This window comes from Peromyscus maniculatus, chromosome 4 (genome assembly GCF_049852395.1).
Source record: "Peromyscus maniculatus bairdii isolate BWxNUB_F1_BW_parent chromosome 4, HU_Pman_BW_mat_3.1, whole genome shotgun sequence".
Lineage (NCBI taxonomy): Eukaryota > Metazoa > Chordata > Mammalia > Rodentia > Cricetidae > Peromyscus > Peromyscus maniculatus.
Genome location: NC_134855.1, coordinates 89,970,359 through 89,997,125, shown reverse-complemented (window position 1 = coordinate 89,997,125; position 26,767 = coordinate 89,970,359). Strand labels below are relative to the sequence as shown.

The 26,767-nt window shown below is 40.4% G+C and overlaps 1 protein-coding gene across 3 annotated transcripts in view; it reads right to left on the bottom strand.

Annotated features, from left to right (window-relative positions):
• The window catches only part of Slc12a6 (solute carrier family 12 member 6), a 95,041-nt gene extending 69,679 nt beyond the window's left edge, over positions 1-25,362 (bottom strand). The window contains exon 1 of one of the 3 annotated variants that reach the window (XM_076570292.1): positions 24,088-25,362. In XM_076570292.1, coding sequence (XP_076426407.1) covers positions 24,088-24,358 — 271 coding nt within the window. In that variant the 5' untranslated portion in view covers positions 24,359-25,362. Of the gene's footprint in view, positions 1-3,875; positions 4,119-24,087 lie in introns of those variants that run through there. The other 2 variants (XM_076570293.1, XM_076570294.1) reach the window with 2 other exon arrangements.
• Positions 25,363-26,767: the final 1,405 nt, after the last annotated feature.

Below are 26,767 nucleotides of genomic sequence, written 5' to 3'. Positions count from 1 at the left end.
TACCCAGGCTGGGGTACAGGTGTATGGCAGCGTATCTTACTGTAAGTCTTTACTCCAGAAAATCATCGAGACTCTGTAGTTGTCTAGTTCAACCTATTTTAATTTTAATCAATAATCAGACAAAAGCCATATTTTAAAGGATATTTTATGAGTCACAAGTATAACTAATATTTAGCTAACAGTTACAGCTTGTGAGTGCCTAAGATTTAATCCTCACTTAACAGAACTCTCACGGTATGCTCTCCTACCACGTGTGTTCCTATTGCATTCCATGTTTGGAGTTGCTGTTTGGTAATAAGAGAGAGGGTGTTTTCTCTACTGTAATAGGTCCATTTCTGAAACTTTCCTTAGGTTCTATTTGCATCCCACTGAACTCCAATCTGCTATCTGTGTCTAGTGAGGTACATTTAGCATTTGCCTAATCCACAGCTGCCATAAGCTGATTTGAGGAGCAAGGAGATTTAGAGCAATTATTTAATGAAAATATTTATATGATTCTAATATTTAAATCAGAAAATGAATGTAGCATACATATCTGATTAAGAAAATGCAATAAATAATTAATGTCTGTAATAGTCCTATAAATTTTTTTTTTATTTATTTGAGACACAGCCTCATTGTATAGCATAGTCTGGTCTCAAACTCATCATCCTCCTGCCTGAGCCTGGATTACAGGCTTGTGTCACTATACCTACAGAAAAAAAATACATGTTTAATAATCCTGTCAAACTCTGTGGGCCATGCATATTAGGACTTAGCAAAATGATGCAATGGGGAGCACGAGTAACTGGAAACCACCTCCAGTGCAGATCGTGTGCCAGTGGCAAGTACTGTCACTGGCCTGGAGGGTGTCCCATGGAGGGAGGCGATGAAATGGATAGCACTCTGAACTAGCCTCCATCTACCTTCCTCTCTCGCCTCTTCTTCACCACATGCCTTGTAACTGCCCTCAGATTTTGTTTCTCACAAGTGGTTAACTCTCCCTCAAACCTTCAAACTGTTCCTATCGCTTGTGATCTTCTCTAGACCTCCCCTTAAGAATCTGTTGGGTCCCCTTCTCAGATCCCTATCTAGGATGCCCTCCAGACAACTTACTATTCTTCCAACATCAGCTATTCAAACCTGTTTCTTTTTCTCAGTGAACCACTAATCACACTGTAAGAAACAGGGATTCTTATTTGTAGTGCGATGTCACACAAGTATCTACAGGTTATCTATCCCACGCAGTCCTCACAGCCACCCTGTAAAGTAGGTATTGTTACTCCCTTGGTTTTACCAATGAGGAGAGAAGCTAAACAACTGACGAAAGTCACTCAGGTACTAATTATTACAAATTGTCACTATTACTAATTAGTAGTAATTAGTAGGTCTGGGATTCATAGCCAGGTCCCTGACTCTAAAGCCCTTTTACTGCCTTTGGTGGGGAACTTAAAATTTACAACTTTTGAACATTAAAAGAAAAGTGCAATGCCACCTAGCCTGAAGTTGGGTGAACTGAAAAGGCAGAGAGTATGTCTAGTCAGCAAACTACTTGCTGAGCTGCTTAGGACCCTGGGATCCAAAGGATCTGACAAAGTCCTGCCCGTGGGTTGCTTATCTTGGTCTGGAAGGGGACAGACAGCAGCACGGCTGTGGTAGTGCTACTTCCATGAGCATGCTGCCGAGAAGAGAGTTCAGGGGAAGAGAGGAGACTGGCAGAAATCAGGTTCTGAGTTCCTTCTGAAACTCAAGCAGGGCCTACCACACTGACCTTCTAGTACCTTGGGCAGCAAGAACTACTACACTTATTTCATTTATTAACAGTTTTATGAAAATGTCCTTATGTAACCTAACAGCGCGTACAATATATTCACACTAAAGATAATAAAATATGTTTAAAATTATTTTACTTAAAAATTAATTTGGAATAGCTCTATTTTCATATTTCTATTTTATCTCAAATCATTTTTATAGTTCAAATAAATATATAAATTATATATTTTTAAAAATGATCATCTAAGTTTGGTTTATATGACAATACATATTTTTCTTGCTACACAGAGGGGAAAAAACGAAGGGCAGGTGGGAAGGGGACTGACAAGGGTGGCCAGGGTTTGAAGTACTAAACAAAACAACAAACTAGCTAGTATCTTTATTAGTACATAGTCATTGTACAAAATGGTAGGTGCTGAGTTTCTTCCTTTTCTTTAACTTGGGAGAGCAAGGAGCTAAATTTCAAGCAAATGTGAACGATTGGGAGAGAAGTCAACTTTCAATAACAAGAATAAAATTTCCCTTCTTTTCTTCTAACGTAACCCTATAGTAAAGACAATGTAGATAGTACATTCCCAGTAGTTGTGCACTTGTCAAATATTACTTTATTCAAGTGGATACTTTCTGAGATGTTATAGAAAACATCAAACTAAAGAGTTTTATTAAATTTAAGTTAGCTTATTTCTGTTGCTTCTTCCTTTTCAAAGCAATTTTATGGAAGACAATATATTAAGTCTAATAATGTCACATTATTAATAAACCTGGGTTCTATCAAAATTTTAATGGCTTTCTAGGTGGCTGTGAATACTGAATGACTTTATTACTGTTTTAAATCCTCCTCCCAAAAAGCAAAATTCTCCAAATAATGAGACCAGTTAAGGTGAAATAATCAACTAAAGGTAGAGAAAAGAAACTCAGGACAAGCAGTGAGAGAGGAGATGCACTTGCATTTTGTGGGATTATTGAAGACAGCAGGCAAACGCTACAGGAACTGAAAAGAACAGCAAACGAGAAAGGGCAGCTTCAACTACACCCAAGCCTGAGAGACAGACACCAGTTCTTCTGAGCTGAAGCCACAGAGAATCAGGTTCAAGTTCCAGGGAGCTAAAACTTGCTTTCACAGCTCTGTGCTATGCAGCAAAACGAAAACAACCTAGTGGGTGAAGAATTCACATAGAACGTCTTCCTTACTGTCTCCTGATAAAATTCTCCCACTAGAAGGATGAAAATAAATAAATGGAATCCCTAACGCCGGAGATATTACCCACAGCTGCTTGTTACAAGGAAGAACGGCGGAGGAATTGAGTTTTCATTAAGCTTTGCTCACATACAGAGACGTTGCTAGCGATTTATAAGTTTCTTTTTGTTTTTGTTTTTTTTAAAGAAGATTCAAAGTGTAACTATATTTAATACCACAGCATTAACTAAGACTTTAATTGCATGTTTAAAAATCCCAAACCACAATTCCCCGGTAAAGTATAACTGTCACCATTCAGAGGCCACAACAGAGATAAGCACATTCATCAAATAACTTTATTAAACCCTATGGTATGCTAATCATCACAATGAACATTTACTGTACTTTTTCTTTCATTAAAGAGTTATTAGAACATTTGTTACTGATTTACTGTGTGCCTGGTAAATTGAGGCAAAATTCTGAATAACCGCAAGTTCACAAGTAAAAAGTCCACAGAACAAACTACTGAACCATGCTCCCTTTGTATATATTACATAAACTGCTAAGATTAAAAGGCCTCTTATCCGTCTGGTTCGAAGTCTTCTCTACATAGAATCTAAGCCGTCTGATCGAAAACTGAATTCTAAATTCTGCATAAATGACTGACTGTGTCTTTCTTTTTGTTTGAAAAACTCCTTTCATACATTGCCACCGACTCAATTTCACCTGTTGGTAATGGACACAGAAAACTCTTTGTAGGGGAAAAACAAACCACTTGGTGGAAAAATAGAGACAAGTTATCAGATATACGGGGAGTAAAACAACTGAAAAACACTTTCTCTCCATCCGCACCCGTGAGCAACAGTTCAAAGACTGATGGCCAAGTTACCACTTCCCTCTCAGAAACTAGTCTGTGGGTCCCCAAAGCTACAAGCGCGGGACTCACCTGGCTCTTGGGGATCCTGAATCCGGGCTTTTACTTCTGCTGAGCTGGACTCAGGGGAGACGGAGCCTGCTGCCCCCTCCTCTGGGTCCTCCACCTTGGTCACGGTGAAGTGCGGCATTGTTCTAACCGACCCTTGCAGTCTCTGCTCTTTCAGCGTTTAAATTTCCTTCCCGTGTTTCCCTGCCTCCCTCCACACTCAGATCACAGCCTAGGGAGACAGTGGCTGGGAATCGGGAAGTACTAAGCCCACGTGATCACAGCCCCAAGGGAGTGGGGCGCTCGAAGACACGCCTTCCGCCCTGTTTATCATTCTCTTAAAAGGCTTAAGCACTCCACCCCTTGCTTATTGTTATTAACCTGTAGAACCCCAACTGTCTGGGCTGTTTCTCCGGGCGACAGAAAGTTGAAGACGGCGCAGTTCATCAAGTGCTGTCCGTCCGCCCTGTGTCTCCCACTTGTTCCCTTTACTTAATTTATTGCCACTTCTCTGGACTTCATCATCTCAACCTCTGCCCTCTTACTTCACATGAGAAAGATTAGGGAATAGTTTCTTTCACAAACTATCCTCTTTAATGCAGACTGGCACTATGTCAACTCAGAAACAAAAGGTAGGCTGTTGGTTTTCCGTTGTTGCTTAAGTTCAAAGCATATGGGAAAAACCTAAGGCAGTGAAAGGCTTTTCTCCTCCTTCACGTGAAATAAAACCATCTATTTAGCCAATATTTAATGACACATATTTTATAAACAATGCTATTTTAGATGCCCAGGTGCATGCAGTGACATTCAAGAAGAGAAACTAATTTTGCTAAAAGCACAAATTTGTTTCATTCAAAGACCACCACCTAAACAGGACCAAGCCAATAGTCAGACCTACTTTGTACTCTGCATTGCACTAGAAACTCTACATCACAGTCTTGTTAATTCTCTGCAGAAACAGATACAAAAGATGCCTAAAGTCATGGTACTTGTAAAAGGTGAAGACAAACTTGAAAACGCCCAAAGCCCTGTGGTAGGCAACAGAGACTATATTTAAAAGAAAATTCACGCGTACTTAACCAGATTTTACCCCATGTGTTCCTAATTGTCCTGTTTTGCATGTTTGGCTGCACACTGTAACCTTTTAAAATACTGATGTTTAGGTTCCATCTCAGATATTCCTATTTAACTGCTTTGGAATAGAGCCTGGACCATAAGACTTTTAAAAGTCCCTTCACAATGTTCTAATGTGCAACCAAGATTTAAATAGAAGATTGCTATAGAGGTTAAGTTTATAACCTATGAAGTCTATGTATATCTCTTTTTAAAAATAGTTTCCTCTGTCCCCACCCCCCAGGCCCCCACTCCCGGTGTATGTTTGTGTATGTCTTTTGAGACAGGGCCTCACTCTGTATCCCAGACTACCCATGAACTCACAGAGATCCTCCTGCCTGTTTCTCCAACACTGGGAATCAAGGTATGCACCTCACCTGACTTATTTATAACTATTTCTATCTTTGAAATAATTGTCAGGTGTTTTGTCTATATTTATAACTCAGCTACTCCATTGATTCATTTGAAGGAACTTAAAAGCACCATTAAACTGTCAAAGCTTTCACTATTACATTCAGAGTTCAATGTTCACTAATACTTTTAGCACTAGTACACTTTCCAGTTGGACCCTACTTTTCACATTCATCTTATGAAGGGCTGAACTGTGGCTAGTTTTTTATAGTCGATGAACAGAAACAATGTTTACAAATATGTGTATAGCTTCTGTGTATAAGACTAGATCCGAGGGCTGGAGAGATGGCTTAGCAGTTAAGAGCATTCTGCTTCTGTAGAGGACACCTGTGAATCCCAGCATCTATATAAAGTAGCTCACAAGTGCCTGTAACTCTAGCTCTAGGGAATTTGATGCCTCTGGTCTCAAATATATACACCTGCGTGCATGCGTATGCAAACAGGAGACACACACTCAAAAACAAATCTTAAAAAAAGACTAGATCTAAGTGTTATCCTCTCACTCTCCTCCTCTCTTAAAAAAAAAAAAAACAAGTAGGAATGTGACAAATTCCTGTTAATCTATGATAGGAGTAATTTATTTACCAACTCAGTGCTTTGTGCCACAGTGGTCAGCAATTTTACAGTTCTCTTCTAGGATGAACTGTAGAAAAAATGACAGGCTATAGAAAACTGAAGGCAAACTAATGCTTAATACACAAATGATATGAACAGAGAGTAATTATATAAAGAAGGTGGGATGTCACAGATACCTAAAATGCAATATATCATTATGGAAAATACTGTTATAGTCCCACTGAGACTGCTAAAAATCAATAAGGCCAAAAGTAGCAAGAATGAGGAATGAAAGGACTTTCATACATTGTTGTGGAGGCTGTTTTTAGGATAACTATGGAAAGAGCCTAGTACTTGACCCATCACTTAGGAACTCCACTCTCAAGCATTTAATCCTAATAACCAATGTGTGCTCCCACAAAATGTTCATATTCCTAACATCCCCAAAGTAGTGATACCTCAGACATACATACAAGAGGAAATCTATAGAGTCAAAGTATACTTACTTTTCAAGAACTTAAAAATGAACAACTGATAAATACAACATGAATGAATCTCAAAACTAGGCTAAAATGCTTTAACCCAAACTGTACATGGGTGAATGCAGTGTTGTAAAATTTTAAAACAGACAAACTAGTCTATGGTACAAAAAGTCAGATGAAATCAGCCTAGGTGTTTGCAACAGATGAATGGATAAAGAAAATATGGGTTTCAGAAAAATGGGTGCAACCAGAAATCACATTAAGCAAAACAAACTGTACTGGGAATGACAAACATTATATTTAGCTGGTGTGTGGGATCTAGACTTAAGGAGGAAGAGGCAGGTACCAGGAGGAGAAGGAAGGGGGCAATGAGAGGAGAATGGGATCAAAGTGCATAATACATGTGAATGAAAATGTTTGAATACAGCCTACTGCTGTGTATGATGGATTCATGCTAACAGCTTTTCTAATAAGTGCAATGGTTGCCTCTAGAAGGGTGGAGTGGAGATTACCTGGGCTCCCACGTGGAAAACTTTCTGGAATGGTGATAATAGTGATCTTGTGAAAGATTAGGTATGTACATTTGTCAAATTCAGCCAATTTACTTAGAATGTATAATTCTTACTTAGAATTCACTGTATAAGAAGTTTACTTCAAAAGAAAAAAGAGCCTTGAGCAAATTCTAAGCTCTAATTAATAATATGAACTGATACCTCAATTTACCTTGAAATACAAGGCCTTGGTTTGTAAAGTACACAAAGATTTCTTTCTTTCTTTCTTTCTTTCTTTCTTTCTTTCTTTCTTTCTTTCTTTCTTTCTTTCTTTCTTTCTTTCTTTCTTTCTTTCTTCCTTCCTTCCTTCCTTCCTTCCTTCCTTCCTTCCTTCCTTCCTTTCTTTCTTTCTTTCTTGTTTTTTCTTTCTTTCTTTTTTTTTATTTTGTTTTGTTTTTGGAGACAGGTTTCTCCATGTAGTTTGGGTGCCTGTCCTGGATCTCGCTCTGTAGATCAGGCTGGCCTGGAACTCACAGATATCTGAACAGCTCTGCCTCCTGAATGCTGGGATTAAAGGTGTGTGTCACCGCCTACTGGCTACATGAAGATTTCTTAAACTCAAAAATAAAAAGACAAGACTTATGATTAAAACAAACAATTGACAGATGGGTGGTGGCAGCATAAGCCTTTGATTCTCCAATTTGGGAGGCAGAGGCAGACAGATGTCTGTAAGTTCCAGGCCAGCCTGATCTACAGATCCAGTTCCAGGACAGCCAGGACTAACAGAGAAACCTTATCTTGAAAAGAAAAAATTGACTAAGACAAACAAATAGCCATTTGTTACAAGGAAACATTTATAAAAGTGCTCAGTCAAGGATCCTTGGGGAGATACAGGTAAAAATGAAAAAGACTTGGAAAAAGTGGAGAGTAGATATAAGTATCTTGAGAGAAGTTCTGGAAGCTTTTTATAAATCTAAAACATACTTATCATATGACCCAGCACATTCTCTTGGTATTTTTAACCAAGAGTACTAAAAATATATATTTACAAAAAAAAAAAAAATCAAGCCAGCTTTATTCACAATAGCCCAAATAGGAAACAGCCCAAGTATCTATCAATCAATAGGATAAACACGTTAATTGATTCAGACAGTGGACTGTTACTAAACAATGAACAGGAATAAACTAGTAAATTCAACACCAGAGCATTAGGTGTAATGCAGTGTAGATAACACAAATGATACACATATTAATGTGGTGAGAAGTAAAACATTTTGATTCCTACAACTTTAAAATGCTTAAAAAATATGTTAGTGAAGAAGAAAGGCATGGTGTGCATTGGCACAAGTTTTCCGTACATTTGAAATTTTTCATAATGAAATGTTAGGAAATACAATAGCAGATCAGCTTCAGCTTTAGTCAGTGAGGGGTCAAGTCCACTTCACACACAGGCTGGAGAGCTGCATAAATGCTCTGTTTGTGCTTTGGTTTCGAGTGTTGAGAGCGCTGTTGTGCAGGCTTGGAATATTTACATTATCACATTTTAAAAATGTGTGGCATTTCAAAATAATAAAATAATGAGGCCAGGCCAGGAGCTTTATGAAAAGCAGCATTTTTAATGCATCATTCTCATGGTGTTTTCTATATTAGGCCCAAAATGTACAAATTCCCTTTACTAATTAGTTATAGTAAAATGTTTTATTTGTAACTATATCTTTAAATTGTCAGGATAGTCATTCTTCAGAAGAATGAGATTTGGGGTAATTATTTTGAAATTATAACTTACCATGCCACCCCATGCAATTATGTATTTTTAGACTGAACTCACAATTCATGATAACCAATGTTTTGTCTGATTCAAACATTTATTAAGCAAAATAAAGACAAGTTAGGCTTAGTGAAAAGCCTGGAACAACGGTAAGTCAGCAGAAAACTATTTTCACGAGGGTTGAGTTGTAACACATTTTAATTATTCTATCCAGTGGCAAAAATACTCAAATTTTGGGCAAATCATGTGTATTTTTATCTTGCTTCTTGGAAACTGACAGTTGTATTATATATGAATGTTGGGGAATATTATTTTAAGGTGTGTTACTTTTATTTATGTTGCATTTGTTTAATTCTGTGAAGCTGTGTTACTTTGCCTGTGTAAAACACCTGATGTTCTAGTAAAGAGCTGAATGGCCAATGGCAAAGCAGAAGAAAGGATAGGTGGGGCAAGCAGGCAGAGAGACTATATAGAAGGAGAAAACTGGGAGGAGAAAGCTAGGAGCCAGGAAAGGAGGTGGATTCCAGGGGTCCGCCACAGCTACACAGCAAGCCACAAAGTGAGAGTAAGATTTACAGAAGAGAACAGGAAAAGCCCAGACAGAGGCAAAAGGTAGATGGGATAATTTAAGAAAAACTGGTTAGAAAACAAGCCAAGCTGAGGTCGGGCATTCATAAGTAAGAATATGTCTCCGTGTGTGGTGGTATTGTGTGCCCCAAAATATTGTGCACCCTAATAAACTTATCTGGTGTCAGAGAACAGAACAGCCACTAGATACAGAGGTAGAAAATGGTGGCACTCACACCTTTAAACCTAGCCTTCTGGAGGCACGGATCTCTGTGAGTTCAAGGCCACACTAAAAATAACCAGGCATGGTGACTCATGCCTTTAATCCCAGGAAGTGAGCCTTTAATCCCAGGAAGTGGTGGCAGAAAGCAGGAAGGTATATAGGGTGTGAGGACCAGGAACTAGAGCAGGTTAAGCTTTTAGGCTTCTGAGCAACAGTTCAGCTGAGATTCATTCTGGATGAGAACTGAGAGGCTTCCAGTCTGAGGAAACAGGATCAGTTGAGGAATTAGCAAGACCTTCTAAGATTCATGTTACATCCGTGTGTATTTATTTGGGAGCTGTGTGGCAGGTCCCCAAAAAGAGCAAAAACAAAACAACATATGAATAACCTAAAGCCATATGATCTTTATTTTTTAATTTTTATTTATTTATTTTTGTTTTTTTGAGTCAGGGTCTCACTATATAGCTCTGGCTGTTCTGGACTATGTAGACCAGGGTGGCCTCAAATTCATGGAGATCTGCCTCCCTCTGCCTCCTAAATCCTGGGATTAAAGGCATGTGCCACCATGCCAGGCCTAGAGTCATATGATCTTATTGCTGAAACAGGTGGGTTTTTTTTGTTTGTTTGTTTGTTTGTTTGTTTTGATTTGGTCCTTATTTTGAGCCCAAGCTGGCCTGAAAATTGTAATCCTTGGCCTCCTGGGTACAGAAATAAGAACAACCATGCCCAGCTTGAAATAGTTTTAAGTTTCTTCTAATAAGCACTTATTTGAAAGTTGGGTCCATGATGTAAGAAAACTATTAGTGAGCAGTAAGCAAAATCCCTGGATTTAACAGCCCTATTTATTTACTGTGACAAATGCCATTCTGTGCACTTTTGAGAACAACCTGCAGATATATTAGATATTTCATAATATATATAAATTTAAATAGAACTCACTTTTAAAATATGAAATTAAATCTGATCAAATATTCAGGTGTATATTAAAACACTGGACACAAGGGCTGGAGAGATGGCTCAGCTGTTAAGAGTACTGGCTACTCTGCTTCCAAGCCCCAACATGGAAGCTCACTACCATTAGTAATTTCAGTCTGAGGGTATCCATTGCATTCTTCAGGCCTCCATGGGCATTAGGCACACACACAGGACAACGACATCCATACAGGCAAAACACCCATACACATAAAATAAAAATAATAAAAACATTATAAAAACTGAATACAGATAAAACAGAACAGACTAGATTTCATGAGCCCACACTAGCAAGTCTTTATCTATATACATCTGTTCACAGAATTCTCTCATTAACTTATCACATACAACCACACACTACACAGGACAAGGATTGATGAAAGTACCATGCTTACTGGGAATGCTGAGCTAAGAACAAAGAATTCTGGCCTTGAAACAGATCAAACCACACGAACCTCTCCTAAACTCCTGCAGTTCTAAGACACCATTCAAAGTACTTTCCCCTCTTAAGACTAAATGCCTGAGGGGAGCCTTTAAATTATGCCCAGTTGATGGCTGCACACCTACAGTATTTCTTCATCTCAAAGGGCATTTTAATAACTGGCCAACAAAGCAGAAAATCCTTGTAGGCAGTTCCAACATATGATTGTTTTGAAAATATTCGAAGCCAGCCTGGTCTACTGAGCGAGATCCAGAAAAGGCGCAAAGCTACACATTGAAACACTGTCTCAGAAAAAACAAAAAACAAAAAACAAAAAAAGAAAAGAAAAAGAAAAAGAAAATATCTATGGTAGGCTTCTTGTTTTTTTGAGACAGGTCTTACTGTGTAGTTCCAGGTAGTCTAAAACTCACTAAACAGACCAGGCTGGCCTGGACTCACAGAGATCCATCTGCTGCTGCCTCCTGAGTGCTAGAATTAAAGACCTGCGCAAACACACCTGGCCTTATTGTAGATATTCTTACTGAACCATTACAACCATTAGCCAGTGACCAAATAAATTAAAAATTTTCATTTTTGATTAAGGTAAATTTATTAAACAGCCTGAGCATAAATTGGCTGGTTTATCTTCAGTTGTAAACTGTGCTCTATTTTCTAATCTGTACAACCATAATATACAACATTCATCCTCCTGTAGAGGTGAGGTGAGGAGAGAATATGTAACGTACTTGAGTTTCAGAAGGCACTATTTCAGAAATGTAAGAAACATATTGGATGAGTCTCCCCTCTTACCCCCCTGTGCTCCTCTCACTCCCACTGAACTCTTTCTTTCCAGTGAGTGCCCTCTTCTCGTTTCATGTATTTTTAAAATGACCCACTGAGGTTAATTAGTGTTGCTTGCATGAGCATGGCATGGGTTATTCAGTAGGAGCACAGGCAACCTACCAGTGGCTACACCACTGAAGAAAAGTGACACCTCACCCACTTCTCCAGCAGCCAGTTAGGCATGTGGCCCACTGAGTCCCTCCTTCTGTCATATATTTAAAATAGCAGAATTGAAGAACTTATAAAGTGTAAAACTTCCCCCAAATTGTAACTTCTTACCTCATAAAGAACATGTTACATATGTTAGAACATAGGTGTGTGTGTGTGTGTGTGTGTGTGTGTGTGTGTGTGTGCGCACGCGCACATGTTCACATGTGTATGTGGAAGCCAGAAAAGGAAATCAAGTGTCGTCTTCTATGTTTGTCTCATTCTCTTGAAACATGGTCTCTCACTAAACTTGAAGCTCATTGTTTCTGGAGAAGCAGGCTAGCCAGTGAGCCCCAGCTCTACCTGCTGCCATCTCCCAATGCTGGGGCTACAGACACATGTAGCCATGCCGGGCCTTTATGTGGGTGCTGGGATTTGAACCCTGATCCTCATGCTTATACAGCAAGCACTCCCATCCACTAAGTAATCTTCCCAGCCCTAGCGCAGTGATTCTTAAGCAAAAACACAGTTGCATGAAAGACAAGCCTATTCCCTACTTCTATGCAGAAACAACAGTAGAGAAACACCACTCAACTTTTCCATTGAGTATGGCATTATTTGGAGGGTCAGGCACACATATGAAAGATGATTAACCACTGTTTGCTGTGGGATGGTCTGTATGTCAAATGTGTTGCTCTGATTGGTCAATAAATAAAACACTGATTGGCCAGTAGCCAAGCAGGAAGTATAGGTGGGACTAACAGAGAGTAGAATTGAGGGAACAGGAAGGCGGAGGGAGCCTCCTGCCAGCCCTCACCATGACAAGCAGCATGTGAGGACGCCGGTAAGCCACAAGCCACATGGCAAGGCATAGATTTATAGAAATGAATTAATTTAAGATGTAAGAACTAGATAGCTAGAAGCCTGAGCCATTAGGCCAAACAGTTTAAATAATATAAGCATCTGTGTGTTGATTTTATAAGTGGGCTGTCGGACTGCTGGGGCTTGGCGGCACCTGGAGAGAAAACTCTCCAGCTACAACTGTTTTAGAATAGTGTTTTGAAAATTATTTCTGGTGAAGGCTATCTTTTTTCTATTCACCGAGACAGGGTCTCCTATAGCCCAGGCTGGCCTCAAGCTCACTATGTAGTGGATGGAGACGGGCCTTAAATCCCCGATCTTCCTGCCTCCACCTTCCCAGGAATGTGTCACCATGCCAAGCGGAATTTGTTACATTTCCAATTCATTACAAGAAATAACAAAGTGAATTAATAAAAAAATGAAGATACACCAAATACAATTGCCAAGTTTTTTTAAATTATGAAATTCAACAGCTATAAGATTGCTCTATCAAGCTACTGTGCAAGCTTCTAAAATTTCAATTTCTTTTTTCTTTCTTTCTTTTTTTTTTTTTAAAGATTTATTTATTTATTATGTATACAGAAGAGGGTGCCAGATCTCATTACAGATGGTTGTGAGCCACCATGTGGGTGCTGGGAATTGAACTCAGGACCTATGGAAGAGCACTCGGTGCTCTTAACCTCTGAGCCATCTCTCCAGCCCCTAAAATTTCAATTTCTTACCTTACTTCCTCAGACAGGCAATAAAAAGCTCATGACCCAGCAATGTCTGCATACTACACTCTGAATGGCTACTTTACAGAATGTTGTAAACATCTTACAGAAGATAATGAACAGTTCACTACTTAAATTTAGAGTTACTGCTTTTGCTGGAGCCTGTTAAGTATACTCTCATTCTCCAGTAAAAGACGAATCTACACTTTCCCTATTTATCATATTCAGCAAACCCTTTTATCTGTTTGCTACTGAGAGACTGAAAATAGTTTAAAATATCAAAATGATGGGCTGGAAAGATGGGTCAGCGGTTAAGAGCACTTTGCAACTTTGCAAGATCTGGTCTTGCAGAGGAATTCAATTCAATTCCAGCATCCACATGGTGGCTCACAACTATCTGTGACTCCAGTCCCAGGGGATCTGTTTCCCTCTTCTGACCTCTGAAGGCTCCAGGTACACACATAGTGCACATATGTACATGTATGCAAAACACCCATACACAAAATTAAATAAGTAAATCTACAATTTTTTAAGCTAAATGATAAAAAATTCTATGTTTTATCTCACTTAGCATATATGTAGAGAAAGGGTGAGTGAATTACTTTTGTGAAGACTAGGTATCATGCTTGGCAAGTACTTACTATTTAAACTATGAAAACAGATTTTTATGAAATGTTAGTAGTGGTTAATATTTAATAAATTTTAGCACCGGAAGTCTGACAAATAACAGATGGAAGACATTACTTCATGGTGGATTCTACCATGTCTGTCTCAGACAGAGAACCCTGCATTTATTTTGTATTACCGGAATGCCCACCACATACCAGCAATGGGAAAGAAACAGTACAAGACACTGTCCCCTGCCCCGCAGGAGCCTGAAGTCTTGTTAGAAAGACCCAGGAAAGTGTAACACTCCACCACTCTGCTGCTGCTTCAGGGGCCCAAAGCTGGGAGAGTTCACTGGATGCAGTGGCTAGCTAACTGCAGAGCAGCTTCAGTCCTTTTAGGCAGCAGTGTTCAAACATTCAACCAAGTATGACTGAATGGCTCTGGGAATTCCGGGCTCGGCTCTTAAAAGTTGTCTCTTTAATTCTTGTTGTAACTTTCTGTACAGGGCTGTTATCCCCTTGATCTAATGTCATTATAGCCCAGGTATAAGTGGATCCAAGACTCACCAACCAAAGAGGTAGAGGCTGGAAGCTAAGCATACAGAAAGCTCAGTTTCTCACTGCAGGTTTGATACTTTATTTATGACACTTCATTTTTCTAATATTGCATAGTTGGTAGGTTAAAAATGTGTTTATGATTATGAAGTCTATAGAACGAAAACATGACACTAAACAACATACTGTCAAAACTGTAAACATAGTCTTTAAACATAAGAACAATAAAAACACAATCCCAGTAAGATGTCCTTGTTAACTAAATCATCAACGAACCAACCAACTGTTGTTCGGTGGTGTCAGCTGTTGACTCCAGGGCCTTCCACATGCTATGTTAGTAGTCTATCACTGAACGGCTTCCCGAGTTCAGGACCATCCTTGTTAATTTACTTCCTACTTCAAAGAACAAATGCTTTTATGAATCACTGCTTTCTTAACTGTCCCCAACCCCAAAAAGTCCACTTACAAAGAGATTTACTGAGCCAGGCATGGTGGTATTGAATGCCTGTAAGCCAGGAACTCGGGGGGTTGAAGGAGGAGGCTCCCACACTCAAGGCCAACCTGGGCTAAACAGCAAGACTGCCTCAAAAAACAACACCAACAACAACAATAACAAAAATAATAATAAAAAGATAAGAAAAAATTCACTAAGGCTTGGCATGAAATATGAAAATGCATGAACTTCACTGATGAACCAATGTAAAGTGTCCATTAGCTCAGCAGTACTACATGGTGCTGAACATGAGCACATCATTTGTGTATGTAATAATGAAATATACATTTCTAGGCCAAATTACCTTCAAGAAACATGAACTCAAGCAATCCAAAGAACATGTAATTGTATTGCCTTCCACTTGTAGTTTTCTCTTGAATGTCAGGCAAAATAATGTCCTAAAGAATAAAAACTGTATTTCTTTAATACCTCTATTATATCACTATATAACTACTGTTTAATAAACATTCTGGCACGGCCAGCCTATGTAAAAATGAAAACACTACTGCTGGAATCACACAGATTTCCTAGGCTCAGATCACTGCTTCTTAATGATCTGCATGACCTTGCTCAGGCTACTTATCTGATGCCTCAGTTTTTCTCCTAGACAAGAAAAAGTTAATCTTAGCACAGGAAAAAACAAAAACAAAAAAAAACCTTGGTGGAAAAATATCAAAACTTCTTTTTTACAGGAAAGAATTAACCTTATCTAATACAGAAGAACATTAATCCTAGCTCCTATTTGCGTTTATTGTATTCAGTGGAATACAGCATACTGCTAAACTAGAAAAAAAAAATCAGTCGTCAGTCTTTTACATGCATCTTAGGATGTTAACTGGCCACTTGTGAAAGTAAGTATTATTTATATGTTTAAATAAGATAATAAATACAAATAATCTCAAAGCAAAATAAATTTTATCTGGATTCAGTTTCTCGTAACTCCTTAAGGTAAAAACACACATGTGTATGCACAAGTTTTTTCTTAGTGGTGTTTTTCTTTAACTAGCAATATGAAAAAATGAATAGCTTTTCATCAGTGAAAGCAAACCTAACCAGTAAGATGGAAGAAATTCAAATGCCATTTAGCCAAAATCTTAAATCCACCAAATGATTATAAGAGCAACAGATAAATGCTATCAATTGGCTTTAGCTATGGACTTCTCAAGGTCACGAGAAACATAGCAAGGATTATCAAATGCAGCAATAAAAACACAAACCAAAAGCTGCCACTGGTTGTTTAGGTGAAGAAACTAGAGGCTGGACTGGAGATCTTTAATAGAAAGGACTAAAATGAGGCGTAAAAAGTAAACCTAAAGAAGAGCTCAGTGAGGTGGTAAAGAAGGTTAAAGGCATGTGTCTCCAAGTCTGACTACCTGGGTTCAATCCCCAGGACCTACATGGTACAAGAAGAAAATCACCTCCCCAAGATTGTCCTCAACCTCTACACATGCCCCAAGGTGCACACTTATATACCCCACCCACAAAAATAAAACAAATACTAAAAGAAAAACTAAATTAAATGTAAACAAAACAAATATCTGCCACTGCCCAGTAATTTAATACAGCTTTTTTCTTCTAGTTTTGTGTTTTGAAGGATTTATTTTTGACTGTTTGTATTTATGTGTGAATGGGAGTGTGTGTGCATGTGAATACCAGTGCCTTTGGAGGCCCAAGTCATCAGACCCTCTGAAGCCAGAGCTACAGGCTCTTCTCAGATTGCTGACCTGAGGGTTGAGGCTCAACTCAGGTCTTCTGCAAGAACAGTGTGTGCTTTTAACTGCTGAGCTGGCACTCCAACCCTAAAACCTGCAAAACTGAATTTAATCTTCTCAGTTACTCTATGAAAATTTCAACATTTTAGATTTTGCATAGTTCTCAGATTTAATTTACTATATTGCATATTTGGGGTGTGTATGTGTGTGTGTGTGTGTGTGTGTGTGTGTGTGTGTGCGCGCGCGCGCATGCGCACACAGGCAAATTTGTATGCATATGATGGTGGAAATCAGAGGATAACTTTTTAGGAATTGATTTTCTCCTTCCATCATGTAGATCCTGGGACTGAACTCAGGTTATCAGGTTTGGTGGCAGGCATCTTTACCCATGGAACCACCTTGCCAGTCATGAGATTAATTTATTCTGACTTGATTATGAAATCTTGTTAAATAAGTTTCACTACTGACTTAACAAGAGCTTAAAAGTTGGAATCACAGCTGGACACTGGTGATACACTCCTTTAGTCCCAGCACTCAGGAGGCAGAGATAGGTAGATATCTGTGAGTTCAAGGTCTACAGAGCAAGTTCCAGGACAGCCAGGACGGTTACACAGAGAAACTCTGTCTTGAAAAACAAAACAAAACAAACTAAAAATCAGAATGACAGCTCAGAGGGTAAAGGGCCTGCTGGCAAACGGGGAGCTGACTGTGATTCCCAGCACCCATGGAACAAGCTGAAGGTGATAGAGCATGCCTGCCATCCCAGAACTGGGGCAGCAGAGGCAAGCTGATCCTGAGGCACACTGGCTAGCCAGCCTAGCCTAACTGGTGAGCCCTAAATCCCAGTGAGAGACCCTATCTCAAAAGCAAGATGGATGGCTCCAGAAGAATGATACCCAAAATTGACTTCTGGTCTCCACTTATACAAGTGCTTATGTACACACACACACACACAAACACACACACAAACACACACACACACACACACACACACACACACACACCACTTCAAAAATAAAATATGCACTTGGGTAGTAGAGGTAGGATGTTAATGAATTTGAGACCAACTGAAGCTACAGAGTTGCCCAGACCAACCTTTGCTATGTACACATATCCTATCTCAACAACTACAAAATTTAAATGCATGGCTGCAGATATGCTCAGTGACACAGCATGGTATGTATGCCACATAGCTTGCAGGATACCAGGCCCTGGGTTCATTTCCTAATTACACACAGGTTCACATGTGTGGGCATACACATACACACACAGACACTCATGGGGAACCAGGAATAAAATGTTCTGAAAACAAGAAATGTTAAAGTATGACAAGTATATACTTTAGAAGTAAGCAAAATACTTCTTATTAACTAACCATTGAACCATTCAGGCAAAGTGTTACATGTATGTGCCTGCATATGTTATATATTATGTGGTTTTGTGTCTATGCCTTCATATGTAATTAAAGATTACAATACACTAAAGCACTAATTAAGAGAGTATTAATAGAAATACCTTGTTTTCCTATTCATCTATAAAATTTATTAAAACAGTATTTTGTTTAACATTTAAAAAAATGGATTTTGAAATTCCAGCAATGAGCCCTTCAAATTTTCATATCTACTGTAAAGAGATATGTACTGCCAAAAACCTAAAATGCATATAATTTGATTTATTCTCAGTTAACAAGCCTTTTAGGTTTAAACTGTGTCTAAGGGCATCGGGCCAAAAAAGGCAAGGGTAGTGAGGACTGACTGAATGCCAGCTTACTCTTCCCAGTGAAGCCATAAGCTTACCGCCATAATGGTTCAAGACGTAAAGGTGGTGGTACCTTGTTAGAATCTGTGCCAAGTCCTTGGTAGTCCAGAAATGTTTACTGGTCACCAGGAGCAAAGGAGAAAACAGCCATGATCCAAAAGCATACAGGGTAATATTGTCCTGACAGGTCATTGTAGGCTCTTAAATAACAGCATTGGAATGTCCTGATAGGTCATTACAGGTTGCCTTAAATAGCACTCCCCTTATACTAATAACTTTAAAACAGGATGATTTTTGTAAAGCTCCAGACCTCCAGGAGGATCCTCCAGACCTCCAGGAGGATCCTCCAGACCTCCAGGAGGATCCTCCATCCCTTGTGCTTTTCCATTAGTAAAGGTTGACATCAGGATATACTGTATGAGAAAACAATCTATTTTCAGTAAAAGGAAAAAAGTTGTGAGAGTCTGAAGCCAATAAACAGGCCACTGAGAGGAAAAGCATGTGTGCCTTTAGTGGGGAAATGGAAGAGAACACTACAGCTGGGAGATCAGAAGTCGATACAATCACTGTACCAATCGATGGTACTTAATCCATAGCTACCCTATTCTAGGACTGCCTCTAGTATAGAAAACACTCCCTACTAAACCAGCTCTTACAATTTCAAACCTTAGCCGGGTGCTGGGGGTGCACACCTTTAATCCCAGCATGCAGGAGGCAGAGGCAGGCAGATCTCTTTGAGTCTGAGGCTAGCCTGGGCTACAAAGTGGGGCCAAAGCTACACAGAGAAACCCTGTCTCAAAAAACCGGAAAAAAAATTTTTTTTTTCAAACCTTTTTGGGGACAATGGGAGAAAGTGGTCCTGGGTCAGGCGGAAGGCCTATGAGTGCTGAGCAAACTCTCTACCACTAAGCTGTATTCCTCACCTTGCTTTTTCTGACAAGGGCCTATGTTGCCTAGGCTGATCTTGAACTTGTGATCTTCGTGCCTCTGCCTCCTGAGTGCACAACTCAACATTTTATAGTTTTCATTTATAGGATAAAAGCTGAGAAAATAGAAAATGGCTCTTCAGGTACTTTTTACAACAATAAGTTATAAACATTTTCCAAGCTTTTCTTTTCTCCGTGTGTGTGTGTGTGTGTGTGTGTGTGTGTGTGTGTGTGTGTGTGTGTGTGTGTGTCTCCGGGTGGAGAGTGGGAATTAAGGGAGCCAGAGGGAGAAAGCTAGAGCATATCATCTTACCTGTAAATACTCCAACATTTTAATATCGTGTATTTCAAATTCCCTCAGTTACCGTGACTTTCATTTGTTTTTGAGGCAGCGTCTCACTATGTTGTCCAGGCTGGTGGCCTATTTGCAGATACAACTGATTCCTCTAGCTCACTGTCCTGAGTACTGGGATTACAGACGCACAGTATCATTCTTAGTCCCCATTATCTCAAAAGTGTCTTTTTATAGTTGTTCTGGTCACTGTAGGAGTCAATCCAAACCTACACACTGCATTGATTGATGTGGCTCTTTTAAATCTATAAAAGCTTCCCTCTTTATCACTCTTCTTCTACCCTTTGCCATTTATATTTTGAAGGATCTAGTTATTAAATAAAATTTCTCATATTCTGGATTTGGCTAATGACTTTTGTGGTTCAGAGTAGTATTATCATATTATCAAGTTTTTCTTTTCTTTTTTTGAGGGGGGGGGCGGGGTGTTTCGACACAGGGTTTCTCTGTGTAGCTTTGGTGCCTGTCCTGGATCTTGCTCTGTAGATCATACTCAGAGATCCTCCTGGCTCTGCCTCCTGAATGCTGGGATTAAAGGCGTGCACCACTGCCACCCAGCCATATTATCAAGTTTTAAAATAAGCTGTACCAAATTTAACTGCATCTTCAGTTGATTCATCAATTACCCACTTCCGTGAGCTGTCCTGAGAATTCTAATAGCTTTAGGGACGGACAAAGGTACCTAAGAAGGTATGCCATAAGCAAGGAGGCGGTAGAACACTATAAAGTTTAATGTTAATATTGGGTGTGAAGAGCAGGAGGAAAACAGTTGTAACCTAAAATCAAAATATTTTGGAAGGCCAGGGAGATGGATCCATCACAAAGTGCTTGCCAAGCACGCAAGAGAACTGGAGCTCAGATTCCCCAGTACTCACATGACAAGTTGGGTGCAACCTTGTGTGTCTATGATATCAACACTGTGGATCCATGGGGCTTGCTGGCCAGCCCCTCAGTCTGGCTAAACAGGTGAGCTCCAGGTTCAGTGAGAGTCCCTGTTTTAAAAAGTAAAGTGTAGAGGACAACACTCAATGTTACCTGTGACCTCTACACATCCATGCCCACACTTGCACATATGTATATACATAAACCCATACAAATGTTTTGGATATGTGATACCAAAATGTCTTTTTAAAAAAATCTATCAGAGAATGCTATCAAGCCAGCTAAAAGGCTACCAAATCAATATTTTAATAAGCTATCCATTTTACTTCCTTACATAATGTCACAAAAGGAGTCAAAGTAAAACATGGGAGGTAGTCAATAAGCATTAATAGCATATCTAAGAAGAGCATATATACAGTGAAATTCATTTGTTTTGGCTTTGGAGGAAACACTGAAGATGTTTATTTGAAAAGTATTTTTAAGTGCTTGGTGAAGCCAGGAATAGTGGTGCACCCTTTTAATACCAGCGCTCAAGAGGCACAGGCAGACTGTGAGTTCAAGGCCAGCTTTGTGTACATATCAAGTGCTAGGTCAGCTAGGATTACATAACGAGATCTTGTTCAAAAACAAACAAACAAAGAAACAAAAAGGTGCTTGGCATTTTAAAACTACAGTCCTATGAAAAGCAAACACACTACTTCCCAAGTTTCCTACTCCGCTTTAGCCCTCAGATTAGGGACTAGATGAGACCTATTCATACCATATCACAGAACTGGGAGAGCAACTGGGTGGCGATTCCAATCACTTACAATGTAGTGATTCCAAGTATAGATAAATATTCTGGACTGTCCTTTAACATTTAAGAAAAAGCTAGATGTGCCTTAACCACTTGGTGCACTTTGGTTCACCTTTCAAATGCCAGCTCAGATATGAAAGTGTTTTCCATGTATGTGGTATTAATCATTCTTCCTCAGTGTTGAGCTGTGGTCAACACTGGCTTCATAACTGAACCAGCTGAAAGAGGTTTTTGTTTTTTTAATATTAACATATAAATAAACCAGAATCTATAGAAATGGGACTAGGACAGAAATGTTGAAAACAATTCTCTAGCTCAGTAGTTCTCAACCTTCCTAACGCTTCAACCCTTTAATACAGTTTCTTATGTTGTGGTGACCCCCAACCGTAAAATTATTTTCACTGATATTTCATAACTCTATAATTTTGCTACTGTTATGAGTCATAATGTAAATATCTGTGTCTTAGCGAACCCCTGTAAAAGGATTGACAATCCCCCAGGGGTCATGACCCCATAGGTTGAGAACCACCACTCTAGATACTACACATCAGATGAAGCTTCTCTGCTTCAATAGTGGCAACTCCTTCATCTCCTTTTATCACTTTATCTTTTTAGCTTCTGTTGAATTTGTCTCTTTGGATATGTCTGGAAGTTCAGCTCACTATTGAGTACAAAACAGAACTGACATCACACACTATACACTAGGTGCAAAAACTGTCCTCATGCCGGGCGGTGGTGGCACACGCCTTTAATCCCAGTACTCGGGAGGCAGAGGCAGGAGGATCTATCTCTGTGAGTTCGAGGCCAACCTGGTTTACAGAGTGAGTTCCAGGAAAGGCGCAAAGCTATACAGAGAAACCCTGTCTCAAAAAACAAAAAACAAAACAACAAAAAAACTGTCCTCAAGAACTTTACAGCCTGACTGGATTGGGGAAGGTAATATGTAAACAACTAAGTAAAGTGATACATATACTGCAGTCATGGTCTAGAGAAGGGATATAGAGACAGAAGACCTGATTTCAGTGACTAGAATACAGGATTGAAGCAGAGGAGGTATCAGAACTCCTTGAAGGGACTTATCCAGACTATACTTCTGAACTGACATTTTAACAATTTAAATGTAGTGTGATGGATTAAAGACTAAAACTATAATTTAATAGTAATTTGGTACAGGCTGGATCCACGGCATCACATAAAACTGGGTGTGGTTGAGGCCTTTAATCTCAGCACTTGGGAGGTGGAGGCAGGAGGATCAAGAGTTCAGGCTCATCCTCGACCACATAGACTGTTTAAGGCCAGGCTGAGCTACATGAGATCCTGTCACAAAAATAAATAAATATATAAGCAAACAATCAAATAAAAATTTGGCATAAGAGGAAATTACAATCTTTTATTCCATATTTTAACTTTAACATAGTGTGTATAATCCAGTGTAAGGTTTAGAAAGCAGTGGAAAGCAGTTAGACCAGGAATTGACATATAATACTGCCATAAAAAAAATGACTAAGGATTAGTGAATTCTAGAACTATAAACTTTACCAAGTATACCTTGTCTCAAGACATTAAAAACAAACAAAATTGAGGAACTAAAACTGGCTTCCGGAACACTGAAGGTCAGGAGGAACAGTATTTCCTGAGGCCGGAAATGGCAAGTCACTCTTGCTTTCACAAGTCAGTGGCCAAGGCCATGTTTTCAAACTTGAGTAGAACAGAATTTTTAGGAGTCTTTAGGATGCTAAGGGAATTTTTTTTTCAACTAGAAAGATTACACTCATCAGAATGTGGCATAAAACTAAGAGGCAGTTCTCAAACTTTTTTCTTGAGTTTGAAAAAAAGATACCTTTTCTCTCTTTGCATCCCCCTTTCCCTCCAAATCAAATGAAAACTTCTAACATAAGCCAGTCTTTGAAGTTCAAGGTCAACTCAGGGAAGCAGTCAATATGAGCAGAAGTAGCTCCTGGATGTCCTGACTACGAAACCCAATAAAATACACAAAATAGTTTGTCTAAAGCTCAGCAGTGAAGTGATGTGGGAATCGAGCATTAGCTGCCTCTTTGCAAGTTCCATTCAACAGAACATCATCTCCTTGAGTGAACTTAGCTACTTTAAACACTCTATAAAAACATGAATTTAAAAAAAAAATCATTTTATGGCACACAGCAGTCTCTGGAAGAAGCCACTAAGACATTAGCAGTAACTACTCCTTGCAATCTGCCTTAAAAACCGACTGTAAGAGTCAAAGCCTCAAAGCTGTCTAGAGAAAGCAGATACCCAGCCAGGCCCATTAAAATTTACAGTTTAGGATTCTCTGTGTGGTCTATTTCTCTGTGTTTGTTATTTGTCTTTAACCAAAAATAGTCACTTTAGTTATAAGACAACAAAAATAAGGAAATCAAAATATGCCTTGCCTTGCCTTCTTGCCAGATACCTTCCCAAACGCCAAATGACTACTGCAGTGACCTACCCTGGTCACTAGCATCACAGAAAAGGGGGCCGTAATTCCTGGTGATCATTATAAAATGGAGTAGGCAGTTATTCTGCATGAACAACCCAGGGGTTGAAAGACCCCGTCCTCCGGGTTTCTACTTACCTTCGGTAACATCCTGGGGGTTAGAAGTCCGGTCACTGGAAGGATCTAGGGCAACAGTTGCCAGAGAAGTAGTGGCCCCAGACAGTTCACTCATAGGCTCACTACGGCTTGTTTCTGGCACACTTTCTCGGGAGCTAAATCTTACTCGCGAACTAGATCGAGAGCTGAGGTCTGGGCTGGTGTCTGATAAACCTGGAATGTCATCAATCTTTGTTGGTGTCACCATGAACCGAACTGAAGACATCTTGGTGGTGACTTCTGGAGGATGCATTTTCCCCCCTTTTTAACAAAGAAAAAGGAAACGCTCGCAAAAACTCTTCCTCCTACACCAGCTACTTTTGATTGCAAAAATAGAAAACTTAAAAAAAAAAAAAAACAACCCTCAATTACCTTGATTTACATCCCACAAAGGCCCAATTAAGAATCCTTCTACTTAGAATTCTAGCCAACTGTTTTATAAAGTGCACCAGCAGTTAAGTGAAAAATAATTTTTGAAAAACAAAACGAGAACAAATCGATGCTAATCTTGTGTGACTTGGTTCCTTCAGAATCCTAGGCTATCTCCCCTGGTCCAGGGCTGAGGGCTCCATGCCATGATCTCACAGCAGCTGGTGATGCCTCCCTCTGCTCAACCCCCAGGTCCTGATGAGGTAGTTAGTCCTTTCTCTGCTGAGTGTCCCACGGTTCTAGCTGAGGAAAGGGCATGCAGGCCCACCCTTGTCAGACGAATATAGCGTGGATCAGATTGCGAAAAGGTGTGCACTGGCCACCTGTTGTGTATCAGGTGAATACCCCACAGGTCTGGCTGGGAGGAGATGTGTGCTGAGCCACCCGATGTTTTTGAGGTCGACAATCCACTTGGGTCTGGTGGGAGAGATGCACATGCATACCGGGAAAAATACCCCCACACTACAGGATGGAGAGAAAAAAAAAAAAAAAAAAAGAGGACAGCGACGAGAGGATGCCGGGGCAGAGTGGATTCCTGCCTCCCAGAGATCTGGTCCTGGCAGAGGAGCTGCAGGCGGCGGCTAGCGGATCAGGGCAGCTCCGACAGCAGCAGCTCCGGGGTCGTGGCAGGTCGTCGCGAGTCCCTGGAGCCCACGACCGCTCGCCGTGTTTGCGCCGCGTGTGACAGGACGCGTTTTTCCCCCCGGGCCCGGCGCGGGTGGCCTCTGGCCGGCTTTCCTTGGGTCTCAGCCGAGAAGACGGCCACGCAGGCTGGTCCCGGCTGGGAAGGAGGAGGTCGCAGGTGCGGGATCCCGCGCCAGCTGATGCGGGTGCGCGCGCAGCTGTTGTTTACTAGCCGCTAACTGTTTCGGAGCCGCGGCGCGCACGAGGCCCCCCCTCCCCGGCAGACGCCCGAGGCCGTTACGTGACCTCGCCGCCCCCTGCCCCGGGCGCGGCGGGCTCAGCCCGCGCCGCCGCAGCCCTCCCCTTCCCGCCCCGCTCGTTCCTCATTCGAGGTTAACCGTCCGGAGAAGTCTGGGGAGCAGCTGGAGGGCGGCGCCGTCCGGAGGGCACCAGCAGCCCCGCCCGGAGTCTGCGGAGCCGAGACAGCTCGCAGTGCGCCTGCGCCGGCCGGCGGCTCTCACGTGGAGCACGACGGGAATTGCAGTCCACCCGCGGGCCTGAACGTGTGTGGCCGGATGCCTTTTCTCTCCCGCGTCACCTGTGCTGTATGGATTCTGGATGCAGCTCAGAGGCAGTCAACGCTCCTTTACCCCGGGACCGCAAGGGTCATCTTTACCTAGAGTATCTCTAGAAACCTTAACTTTCTGGCACCCAAACCTCCCATTACCACATCTATTTACCTTAGATGGGACCCTCACTGTAAAATTTCACGTCTTTTCTGAAAAACCTGTATCTTCATCTTCAGTTTAGGCTACTTTCCTGCTTCTTGTTCCTGTCCCTTTGAAAATCGCAAGCCAGGCTTAAACTTCCATTAGAGAACTCTATAGACATGGAGAAGACATTGAGTTATCTGCTCCGCTCCATGTCCAGTGTTTGACCTACTTTACTGTCTGTCACTCGATATGTTTAATGTTTAATGCATCGAGGTGTTTAAAATATTTCAGTTTAACAATCTTCCTGCAATGTTAATCAAAATGCAGAAAAACTCGCTGGAGCCTTGCCAAGGTCCTTAGTTCCTCTTAGGTGAAAATAGTTAAATCAGCATATTTAATAATGGATCAGGGTTTAGAGAGACCACTCAGCAGTTAAGAGCATTTACTGTTCTTGCAGAAGACCCCGGTTCGGTTCCCAGTTCTCATATGATGTGTCTCATAACTGCCTATAACTCAGGGGATCTGACCTCTGAAGGCAAGGCATGGAAGTGGTGTATTTACACACTATATATATAAAAAAAATTTATATTAAAAAATTAAAAGTCATGGATCAAAATCGTCTTAATTCTTGGGTCTGGAAATTCCCCTTGATCAAATGACAATTCCCAGTCTACTTAAAAGCCTGGGGAAAAAAAATGAAATTCCCATTAAAATGTAAAACTATTAGCTCTGTCTGTGATAGAGACTTTGGCATAATCCAAAGCCCTAGATTCTATCCTCATCAATGGAGTTGGAGGCAGAGTTAAAAAACTTTAATGTTTTTTAAAAAGCACACTTATTTTTTGGGGGGCATGCACATATACATGAGTCCTTCCACATATGGGTCCCAGGGACTG